This window comes from Siniperca chuatsi, linkage group LG13, assembly GCF_020085105.1.
Source record: "Siniperca chuatsi isolate FFG_IHB_CAS linkage group LG13, ASM2008510v1, whole genome shotgun sequence".
Taxonomy (NCBI): domain Eukaryota; kingdom Metazoa; phylum Chordata; class Actinopteri; order Centrarchiformes; family Sinipercidae; genus Siniperca; species Siniperca chuatsi.
The window spans coordinates 3,298,153-3,310,494 of NC_058054.1; the positions used below are offsets into that span (position 1 = coordinate 3,298,153).

The 12,342-nt window shown below is 38.7% G+C and overlaps 1 protein-coding gene across 1 annotated transcript in view; it reads right to left on the reverse strand.

Annotated features, from left to right (window-relative positions):
• Nucleotides 1–1,640: 1,640 nt before the first annotated feature.
• The window catches only part of basp1 (brain abundant, membrane attached signal protein 1), a 54,487-nt gene continuing 43,785 nt past the window's right edge, over nucleotides 1,641–12,342 (reverse strand). The window contains exon 2 of the mRNA XM_044219254.1: nucleotides 1,641–5,229. Coding sequence (XP_044075189.1) covers nucleotides 4,560–5,213 — 654 coding nt within the window. The 5' untranslated portion in view covers nucleotides 5,214–5,229 and the 3' untranslated portion in view covers nucleotides 1,641–4,559. The remainder of the gene's footprint in view (nucleotides 5,230–12,342) is intronic.

Consider the following 12,342-nt stretch of genomic DNA (forward strand, 5'->3'; position numbering starts at 1 on the left):
TGTTGTACATTATATATGATCCATTAATCTTCTGACTATTTTTAGATTATTTGATTGATCATTTAGTCTATACAATGTTTGAAAAAAAATGCTGAAAAATGCCCATGACAAGTTCCCAAGATGTCTTCTTCAGCTTGCTTTTTTGTCCAAAATCCAAACAGTGAAAAACACTTGACATTTAGAAGCTGGAGCCAGAGAGCGTTGGATAGTTTTGCTTGATGAATGACTTAAATGATTAATTGATCATCAAAATTGTTTGCTATAAATGTTTTGTTCGATTGACTAGTCAATCTGCTAATTGTTTAAGTGCTAATGTGTTGCATGGTAAGGGCCAGCTGGTATTCACACAGCTAGCTGTCATAGCTATTCGCTATCGTTTCTGGTTAAAACTGCAATAACTGATTTTCTTTGGCCACTTGAGTGCAGACACAAGTTGTAAACACAACATTGACATATCATCAGTGTTTGAGTTGATAATGGTGTACTTGTTAGCAAACAGTTACTTATTTACACATCCAGCAGTTACAGAGCAAAATGATCATTCATTTGGAATTGTTAGTGTCCAAATGATGAATGTAAGTTCAATATTCTCTCTCTTTTTGCTCTGTTTTTGGTCTCCACCAACTCCTGAGGGAAATATCTGGCTCTTCAGCTGCTAAATGCTCCACTATGTTCACCAGCTGCTCTCTAACTGTGTTTGTCTGCAAATAATGTACAGTGGGTTTTTAGGGCTTTATTCATCTGATTCCCTGTATCACTACAAGAGAACCCTTTTGTCAAATTGTTTTCACATTGTCGTTTGACAAATTGTTATTGTGATCCTTTTGGTGTCTCTTGTTAATTTTTCCTTTGCACATAAAATATGGTGGCTCCTTCTTTCCTAAGTAAAAATGAAATGAAAACTTCGTCTTTCTTTACAGATAACTCCTTAATAGTCTTTTACTAGTCTGTATTTCCATCCTATACTATGAATACAGTCTGTTTCATAATTCAGATCCATCAGTGGATAGTAGATCCATCACTGATCTAACCCAAATTTCACTCTTGGATCCTTAAAATAAGTCTGTCCTAGTATTAATGTCTGACGCTCCCGAGACGAAGAGGCTGAGTGCTGCTGAAACTGTGCCAGGTGCTTCAAGTGTTAGAATATTGTGAATCACTTTGCACAGATGAGCCTGAATGTTTTACCCATATGAGAGGTAAAGGCAGGGCAAAACACACTTTTTTTACATTTGAACACACACACTGTCATTTGTTTTGACTCAATCCCAAATACTCACTACAGCAAATGTGGATTAATCCGCGTCTGGAAATAGTCCCCAACAAATGCACCATTTCCTCCTGTTTGAGTAACATTTGATAAAAACTACAGTGACCAGCTATTTTGGGAAATTACTGAGCCTTTTTAAAAAAATGAAACTACATATTTGTGAGCCGTTTTTAAAGATCTACGTCTTCAGTGGGAACAAACGGGCTTAGAGCCACAGACGGAAGTGAGGAAATACTGAGAGACGGGCCAACACATTGTTTTGGTCTTTTCATTGGATTTGTTGACAGTTACACCTAATCCTTTGAATCAGAAATGATATTTGTTTTGTTTACTTGTGAGTGCATGAAAAAAGTTGACTTGCACAAAATCCTCGAGTTTCAGTCAATTTCTTACATTTTATTACTGTTGCACCATTTATACAAGTACATATAATTTTGAATGCATCAATTTCCATATCATCTTTTTGTTTGTTTTGAATGAACGTGTGGTGTGGAAATAGCAGTGGTGAGACATGGAATGAAAATATCAACTGTAGTTGCCATGGATGCAGACTGAGAAATTATTTTTTTCCACTTGACCAAAAAGACAGGACTACAGGTTCACCCAACCACGGACATGCAATTTACTGAGTCAAGAGAGGAAGAAAAACTGAACCAAGTGACACAACGCTCCTCAAGTGTTTGTTTCTGCTACGGTTTGACAAGTGCTGGGAGGAAAACGTGTGCCAGTTGGATGAAACTGAAAAGTTGGCAAATGGATGATGAGATGAGTATATATATACATATATACCTACATATATGCAAAGGTGGAAATTGCAAAAGTACATTTACTCAAGCACTATAGTTATGTACAATTTTGGGATGGTGGTTCCTTATATGACTGTTTCTATTTAGTTCAATTCATAACATATAAAAGGGCAATTTTGGAATATTTACTCCAGTATATTTATTCAACAACTTACTATGCAAATTCAGATTTCATCATGAGATAAGACTGTGAAATATCTTTATTTCTTGTCCTTTAATCTTTCTTTATTCCTTTCCTTTACTTCTTCCTTCCTTCATTTTTTCTTCATTCACTCTTTCCTTGTTTCTATATCTCCATTCTTTCTTTCAATCTGTCATTACTTCTTTCCTTCATTTCTTTTTTCAGCTCATATAAAAGCATGAAAATCACCAAAACAAAAACAAAGTTTCTTCTTAACTATTAGTACTTAAACTTTGGATGCTTAAGTACTTTTTAATTTCTTCTTTCTTCCTTCCTTTCGGCTAATCCTAACAAGATACGAACTTTCTTCTTCACCATCAATACTTTTAAGTTGGATACTTTTTCCTCAGTAAAATTTACTTGAGTAAAAGATGTAAGTACTTTGTCTTCCACTGCTGCAAATGTGTACATATATGTAATATATATTCCTGAAAAGTAAAGGAAAATGCATGAGGGGTGAAAATGACGATATCAGAAGCTCCCTTTTCATGTGCAAGGCTTTTCCATCCCATAATGATAGCATGGCGTACGGTTGCCATAGAAACATGGACCATAGTAGATCGAGTAGGTTGGCGATGGCTCTGATCATTCACTAAAATCCTCCTCTTGTCCTTGATAGGATCAGACTCCAAATGACTGAGAGTCACAGAGCTACACGGAACAAAATGCAGGAAAACAGACCTGGGCCAAACAGCACCTGTAAATGACCTCATCTGGGGTGTTTTCACCTGCTTACATACCAAACTGGTGACATTTGCTCCACAGGACAGACTGCTTTACTGATGTTCCTGCTATAATCATATGAAACTTTCATTGCATAATATGCCAATTTTAAATTAATCTATTGGTTGTCACATTTTTCTGCATTATTCTATTATTGCAGGCCATTCCTCCTATCACATATACTTTTACAATATATTTTTGCTTCGTAAGTATATTTTTTGCTGCTAATCCTTAATTTAAGTAGAATGTGAGACTTTTACTTACAGTATATTTAAGTATGTCTACTTTGTGGTATGCCACTTATACTTAAGTAAGTGAAGGGTTTGAGTTCTTCCTGCAACACTAGAAACTGTAGACAATCCCAGAAAGGAGCTTAAGAGCCAGTTTAGTCTATTTTCTTTTGAGAGACACAACTGAACGGATGCTATCTGAACTCTCCTGATGATACAGTAAATGTCTCTAACTTGGTATTCTAAACAAGATCAAACTACCTCTAGGACGTGATCGTAAAGCCTATTTCACCCAGGTCAGCAGTAGATATGTCTTTTAAAATACAAATCTGTTAAAATTTGTCATAAGATTTGGATGGAGGATCAGAGATTTCCATCATACTTTCTAAGAACACTGCAGAGATCTTTTCAGCGAGGCTTTGCAGATTGTATAAGCGTATTACAAATGTTAAAAACCCACTTAGTTCACTTACAATATGCCTAAGGGTTTCAGTACAAAATCTAGAAGTTTATCTGAAAAATTCCTACGACTGTTTTATACGTCTAAGAATGTGTTTTGCTCTGCAAAGCCAGCCTTATTCAACCTCCGAAATGTCTTAAAAGCCTGAACATTCTCAGTCCTCACAATAAATTTAAACTCCCTTAAGAGTTCTTCTCAGTTTTTTCCATTCGGAGAAAGTGGCGTGTAACCGAGAGAGGAAAATGGGTAGCAACACAACCCAACAATACTAAAAAGCGGGGGGGTAAAAAAGGATACAACCACAATTCCACGGCACCGAAAAACTGGAGGTACCAGGCCAAAGCCGAGAACACAATACTTTGAAGAGGAGGATGAGTGGAAGGGGGAGAGCTGAAGAGTGGACAGATTCGATGGAAGTCCAGCTGGTTACGTGATTTCTTACACCCCCCCCCTTCCCTCAGTCCCATTTCCCCAAATTTTGATATTCTGACATCCACAGAGCGAGGGTGCAGGTGAATGTATGAGCACAGGCCTTCTGTGGGCTGAGATGGGAGTCAGATTAAACCTCTTGACTGTATGAGGGAGAGGGATGATGGATGTGGAATGGCATGTGGCCAACACAGACTCGTATCAAAGTTCAAATACTACAGCAGAAAAAAATAAAATAAAACATAACAATAATAATAGCAATAATCATCTGCAGCGGTGGGAAACTTCTCCAGGTGGTTGCTCCAGTCCTCCTCATTCAACAAATCATCATCATTACAATTATTATTATTATTATTATCATAATATGGGTGGGCTAGTTAATTTCATTTTCTTTTTTTTTAATCTTCATCGTCGTTGAGTTAGGTACTTTATTTTTTCATTTCCGAAAAGAAGCTGTCCATTAATCTTGAACTGCTACGGTTTGATCCTTGCTTGGTGCCTCTGTGGCGTTCGCCTCCTTGGTGGGTGGCTCGGCGGCTGGTGTTGAAATAGGGGCTGCAGCGGCCTCCTTTGCCGGTGCGGGAGCTGCCACTGCCGCCTCTGTGGGCTTGGGGTCAGGGGAGGTAGCAGGGGCTGCCTCGGCTTTGGCTGCTGGTGCCGCGGGGGCCTCAGTCTTTTTGGCATCGGCCTCATCTTTACTCTCAGCAGCTGGGGCGGGCGCCGCGGCCTTAGCCTCGGGCTCCTTGGCGGCAGGGGCCGATTCTTTGGCCGGGGCGGGGGCAGCTGGTTTCTCCTCAGCCTTGGCGGGCTCTGCGCTCTTGGACGCCTCTGTTTTCGGCTCAGCGTTGGCGGCAGGTTTCTCGGGCTCCTTTGCAGCGGGAGCTGCGTTCTTTTCCTCCTCTTTGGGCGCTGCAGCATCTGCTGCCGGCGCCTCCTTGGCCGCCGTGTCGTTCGCTACCTCCTTAGCATCGGTGGCAGCCGGGGCCTCATCTTTGTTGTCTTTCGGTGCTTCGCTCTCCTCAGCAGAGGCCCCCTCTGCTTTGGCATCCTTGTCTTTGGCCTTGTCATCGTTTACGTTGTATCCCTTCTTCTTTTTGCTGAGCTTGCCTCCCATTTTAGATCTCTGGCCTCTGAAACAGGAAATAAAAATAAATGAATTTTAATAATTCATTATAATAGAAATGTATATAATAATGTTTATAATAGAAACAATTACTCATTCATTACGAAAGTACAATAAGAAGGAAGCACATTCTACACAAATAGACCAAGGACCCAAATGTGAGCAAGAACCACAAAAATCAAGTCTTGAGCACATCGGAAGCTCCTGATAGAAAATAATGAAATATCACAAATGACTAAGAGATGTTTCAAGCACTGCTCTACTTCTACTTCAGAAGATGATTTATGATGAAGAGCAGTCTCTCTCTGTGGTAACAATGAATCTATTTATTGCACCAGCAGCCTCACAGTGTACAGACTTTTCTGTATGAGACAGCAAGTGCACAATTTGACATGTCTGCATGAGCTTTCATAAGGGAACAGATCAAGAAGAAGAAGAATAAAATGCTCATCAAAATGCATACACAAATTATGCAGTAGTCATGCATTTATGGAGAAACATCTCTCATATTGCATTTTTGATGTATTCTCCCAACCTGAACCACATGCTCCTCAGAGACCCTCTCAGCATGATATTTTCCTCTTCCAGATCTGGCAAAGCTTATTTAAACATGAGGAGAGGAGACAGTAATGTGAGTTCAAATGCTACAGAGAAAAAAAAAACTGAAGAAAACAGTAATAGTAGTTAGAATCTGTGATGTTCATCTTGAAAAATATGCTGAGGCCTTTACAGTATAAATGCAAATAACAAAAAGAGACAAACTTGGTCATATATTCCATCATCCTGGACTACAGTGACTCTCTCATCTAGTTTCTCACCTCTCAGATCAAGAACTTCTAATGAAGTATGCAAAAAGTACTTCCACGGCTGAGATGCTAAGAGCAAGAGGAAATTAAAATATCTGTTACTGAGACGACACTGCTGTCAAATAGCGTTTTAAGCTAAGCTAGTAATACATTTGAATACTTTTTACATGCTACTCATGTAGTGAATTAGACTCGGAGAATGAATTCTCAAATTCATCCTCAATGAACAATCAATAGTTGGTCAATAGGAAAGAGTTAAAATTCGGCTATTTGTAACAAATCTAATCTTTTTTATTTATTTATTTTTTTAAGGAAAGCATGAAAAAATTTATTTTTGGCCGTAGCTCTGTGGAATGGGATTTTTGGGAGTGAAGTTTTTATCATCACTCCCCAATCTCTTCTGATCACTTCTGAGTTTAGTATATCGTGATAGGGAGTGACAAGGTCAGAGTTTTGATGCAAAATATACATTCTGTACTTATCTGCATTAACTTAAAAGTTCTGTTCACCCAAATTACGAAAAGATATTTTCTTTCTTTCTTTACTTACTAGTGGCACTTAGCGGTGCAGATCATTTTGGTTTTATTTGTCCAGGTTTGGAGACACCTCTCCTTGAAATCCTATATCCTGAAAATTACTCTTATATATAACTAATTTGCAGCAAAAAAAAAAACATGTTTTGAGGGAAAAATAATGCCCTCCGGATTATGTTTCTTTTTCATCAACATAATGAAGAAATATTTTAACAAACATATATATGTTCATATTGAACATATCTGGAAATGTCAATAGTTTAAAAAAAAATAATATCAGCTTGTAGCAACAAAAGTATGGTTAATGTTTCTATAGTTATATTTAGGCAACTCAAAGCACTTGGTTAAGGTTAGAGAAAGATCGTCATTTTGGTTAAATATTGAAAAAGTCAACAGTAACTTCAAGCGTAAGACCTTTTTCAATATTTAACCAAAACTGCAAACTTTCTTTAACCTTATCCACACATGGGACGCAGGACACACACCCTGGTCACTGGTATCGAAGTCCTAAGCTTTGTCCAACTATTCACCCCAACCACCTCCCTACGACGTCTGTGTGGTACAAGAACCTCCCAGTCATACTGATTGACAGTGGACAAAAATTACGTTTCCTCCAAAACCTATTTAACAAAACCATTTAGTAGTATAAAATGTATTTTTAAGGCGGCAGGATTTGTCTCTGAGATGTTTACCTCCAATACATTACAATGGTGATAAATGGAATTTTGCTTGCGGTGCTCACAGCATTAAAAGATTCAACAGCAACATCTGTTTTCAGAATCATTGTCTCAAAAAACAAAGCAAATAAAACCATAACTATCTGCCTGAATTGATAACACCGTGGGTAAGTGAGAAAATATTTTTTTTTATGTTATTTGGGTAAAACAATCCTTTAATAAGAAACCCATTCCACATGAGTTGGCTGACATTTAACTTATGAAATCAAAAAACATGACAAAGCTACCAGCAGTATCCAAATGGATGTAGATATTGTAAAACATGTAAAATATTGTATCATCAGCAAAAGAATAATTTTTTTAGCAAACTGAATGGGATCTGTAGAGCTCTGTGTGAAGGGACTCCAAGATTGTATTTCATGTGATTAAGAGCTGTAGGTAAACAGTCATTGCGCCGGTAGATAACACTGTGTGTAGGCAGGCTCAATACACACACACACACACACACACACACACACACCTGCAGATTCCTGGCTTACTCCTTCAGTTGAAGCATTTTTTCATGGATATTACCATCTGTCTGCTCGATGGGGGAGAGGACTTCAATGACACAACAAATCAGGCTTATTAGGAGCAAAGACTCAAGAACGGTACAATTTGTTGTATATGTATGTATGTATGTTGATGCTTAAAACTGCCAAAAACAACTTGGCAGTATATCCTGCTCATTAGGAAAAGCCAGAAAGAAATGTGCTGTGTATGTTTAAAATTCTGCCTCTGAATTCCAAACTGCCAACCTAAAAACTAAAGATCTGTTTTCCAACCTTGACAGTATTTTGACAAGGAAATACATAAACTATTTACTTATTGTCCCTAAAAAAGCAACAATCTTAGTTTTATGACTAGAAAGCACTCAAGAGAGCACATACCTCCGCCTAAACACAATCCTCATAATTTGCTTTTTTATAGTATAAACGTGTTCAGTCTACTCTTGGATCCGAAGATGCATCTAAACGCTCAAAGTGACAGACAGCCATGGGATATAAGTGCCAAATCTCTTTCATTTATTCAACTATGTGCAGCAGCTCATGAGAAAATAGTGAAAATATCTCACAATGTTAAGAAATCCTTTAAAAAATTCCTGGATTCAACTGTAATCAGTTGGTTCTTTTTGAACTTCGTCCAAATTTCATAAAATCAGGTGAATCAGACCAGAACCGTTGCATGCAAGTGAACTTTTGAACTTCTGTCTCCACTAAGGTTTGTAGTTTTATTGTGTCGTATCCCATTTAACTTCTATTATGCAATTTGTAAAGCACTTGCCTTGTCAACAAGCTTTGAGATATTTTGCTGACTAGGAAGCAAAAGGGAACAAAAAACACACCCTCCTTGCTTTCTCAGTTTGAGTTTCTCAAATGGTAAATTGTGCATTTTGGGAAGAAATTGTTAAATTTACATATTTATGAATGTTCTTTTTCATTCATTTTCCATGCGTCCTACTTTTTGAGTTTTTCCCACATAAAATGAGTTATAAATGTATGAGCAATAAAAAGAACTTGAATGAGCCTGGTCCCCAGTCTCAGGGTAAACAAGCACACCATTATTTTGCTAGTTGGCATGGCATTTTGTAATGTGTACATCTCAAAGTGCAAATGTTATAAAATGGCCAATATTAGTTTTCTTGACCATTTAAAAAAACTGTTTAAACAGAAGCTATTGTAAATAGCTAAAACAGCACTGAATGAAAATGGTGTAAAATGTAAAATCACCATATGAAAGTCATGTTTTTCAAATGTGGTGATTTTTATGGACTAACTTCACCTTGACCTTATTCTTGGTTGACACCAAAATAATATTTGTTCTGCCATCTGTAAATGTGAAATCTGTCAAAACGTCTCTGAAAGCAGACGTGATCTTTTCCTCTCAAACAAACCAGACCACTGAGAGATTCTGCTGGCTACTCACAGATTCGCCCTGTGAATGGGACAGAGCCGGCGGTGAATCCACTCAAAATGCTAATCACCTCGTCGCCACTGACTGAATTACTCCTCTATTCATGCAAAACTCCCCTGAACGTCCAACAGTCGGTATCTGCCAGGGCTGGCGTTCCTGCCCCAGCTTTATACGAGCCACAATGGAGGTCTCTGCTACATCACATCATTTGACTCCCAGCTTGTGCTGCCAGCACAATGACTCACAATCATCTGGGGCAGACAATGGCTTCTTTTCAACCAAAGGCACGCTTTCTCGCTGCTGGGCGTGTGGTTTTAGTGTTTGAAGAGCTGGGGCAGGGCCGAGACAACCTGGAGAAAATGCTCTGGGTCGCACAAAAGACTTAATTTAACCTGCAAACTACAGTCAAGGAAGCACAAAAGGAAGTCTGATCTGCCAGCTGTGGACTTCCAGCATCACTTTATGTGGATGATGGTATCAGTGCTGAGGAAAAACACAAGTTTGGGTAGACGTTTAGCTGACACTCCTACCCAAAGTGTCTTAAATTGAGATGATAAATGTCATGGAATGAGTCCAACAGAAGCATAATGTTAAATTCCTGGATGGGACAGCTTGAAAGTGACAATCAGGAAAAAGTGAAACCTATAGATCCCTGAGAAAAAAATACAACTACAAGGCAATGAGCAAATGTCCAAGGTCTAAACAAATTCTCTAACTTGCCGTTACACCCAAAGACATCATTCCTATCATTTCATCTTTAAATTAATTAAGTTAAATTGGTTTTCTGACCTTTCATAAGAATTTGGAATCAAGTGTCTCAATCTATTTAGACAATTTCATTGTTACAGTTGTAAAAAGCTAATCCTCTAACCATGTAAATCCCGGATCTCAATCACTGTGAAATAAGTTCTTGTTTCCTGACCAAGGTTGATCTGTATAAAACTATTAGTCAAAAAGATTTCACCTGCCATTAAACAATTTGTCCGTTCATTTTTGGCCCTGCCCAGAAACCTCTGCACTTCTTTTCAGGGTTAAATTAAATACTTTAAACACTTTTTTGGAAAATAAATTATTTTTAATATTATTCAAGAAACCCCCCCAAAAGAGATCAGATCAGATCAATGAGGACCTTGTGAATTCAATTTAAGAGACCATGCTCACCAGAAAAACTACGAAAAAATAATTTGTTCAAACACCTTAAGAGTAACTCAACAGCCTTCAGTTTGCTGCCCTGCGGTGGTTTCACTTGCTGCAGTGATGTGACTGTTACATGTGCACTCTTCTGTGCCTGACTTTGACACTGAGGACCATTTTTCACGTACTACTTCCAACCAACAGTTAACGTTGGTTTCTTTTAACCATGAACAACCTTAACCGAGTGGTGTTAGTTGCTTAAACTTAACCAAAACTTAACAATAGAGGTGGCACGTAAGAAATCACTGATATGATTTGTTTTGGAAGGCACTGACAAACAACCTGTTTTGTGATTTAGGGATGAGGACTTGTTGCAATGAGTTTCATGATCAGATGAATTTTAGACACTACTGAGATTCCTTTAAGGCTCTGCACTCTGTTTTTTAATGCAATCTTTACAGACCTCAGTGAAAACTAAGGTCCATTTATTTTTCCTGAGAGTGCACATACCATGATTAACACCACCTGCATTTTTTCCTCCTGTATTTTCCACTGTGTTCAGCAGTTGCCTCCCTTAACCACCGACTCTCCAATCCCTCAACCCTGCAAGCTGCTGAGTTAACAAAACACATGATTGATCACAGCGGCGTTCAGTGAAAAAGTATGTTTACAACATTATTAATGAATGATCAAATTTGTGTCTGGCGAGTCGAAAGATGGCAAAGCGGTTTAAGATGAGCAAAAATCCCTGAAGGAACAGATAGTTCTCCTCAGATTTTTCTCAAACTCTCACTCTCTCTGGCGAGTTATCTGTCACGCCCACACACTGACGCCACCGCTCGGCTCTGCTCTCTTTTCCCCGTCTATACGTTACACCACTCGCCTCCGACTTTCTTCTCCATGCAATAATCCCTCCATCATCACTCCAGCCTCCCCTCCTCTCCATGTCTTTGCTCTCGTCGTCACCTGCAGTGTTTTCTGTCCTGAGTGTGTAATTTCAATCCTCCGAATTGCTTCGCCTCCCTACTCTGCAGCCAGTCTCTCTCTCTTCATATTTTCTTTGGCACATCTAAATTTGACTCTCTCTCCTGGGATTATTTTTCTCTTTCTCTTTCAGTCTGTGGATGCACCTTCTCTGTGTTTTCTCTCAGCTGGATCCTCTTCTTTCTTAAAGCTAGAGTAGGTCATGTGTTTCAGAAGAATAAATCAAATGCTCTGAAAAAAATCTGGTATCTGTGGGTCTCGCAGGCCTGCCCTACCTGCCTGCCTACCTGCCTACCTGCGCGCACTCTGCCCGTGCACTCATTGCGCATGAATATGTGTTTTGGGGAAGTAGCTTTGGAGGGAAGCCTGAAGGGAAGGGGTGGGATTTCTTCAGTTGGATACTTTCAAATAATTGTCTCTTGCTAGTTTCTCCAACGTTACCTGCAATAGCTTTAATGCGTAAATAGGCAATTGCTTGCTAACAAGTTTGCCACAACAACTTTATATGGTGATAATGTCAATATTGTTCCGCTGCCCCCAAGTGGCCAAAAACAAATACATAAAAAATAATAAAATAATAATAAAACTTTATTTATAGAGCACTTGTACTCAAAACAAAGTACAAAGTGTTTCACAACAAGAGAAATAAAATACCACAAGAAATAAAACACACGATATACACAAAAGCAATAAAATAAACAGTAAAATAAACAGCCAGTTCAGGTAAAATCAGGATCTGCTTTCAGATAAAAATGTGTTTTGAGACAAGACGTAAACGAAGACACTGACTCAGACAACCTAATTTCTTCGTTGTTCCAGAGCCTCGGGGCCCTGATAGCAAAAGCTATGTCCCCCTTAGTTTCCATCCTGGACTCAGGAACAGACAGGAGACTCCTGCCCGAAGATCTCAGACTACGTGAAGGTTCATAAGGGATTACAAGGTCTAAAATATAGTCTGGAGCCAGGCCATGAAGAGCCTTAAAAGTAATCAACAAGATCTTAAAATCGATCCTAAAACAAACAGGGAGCCGAT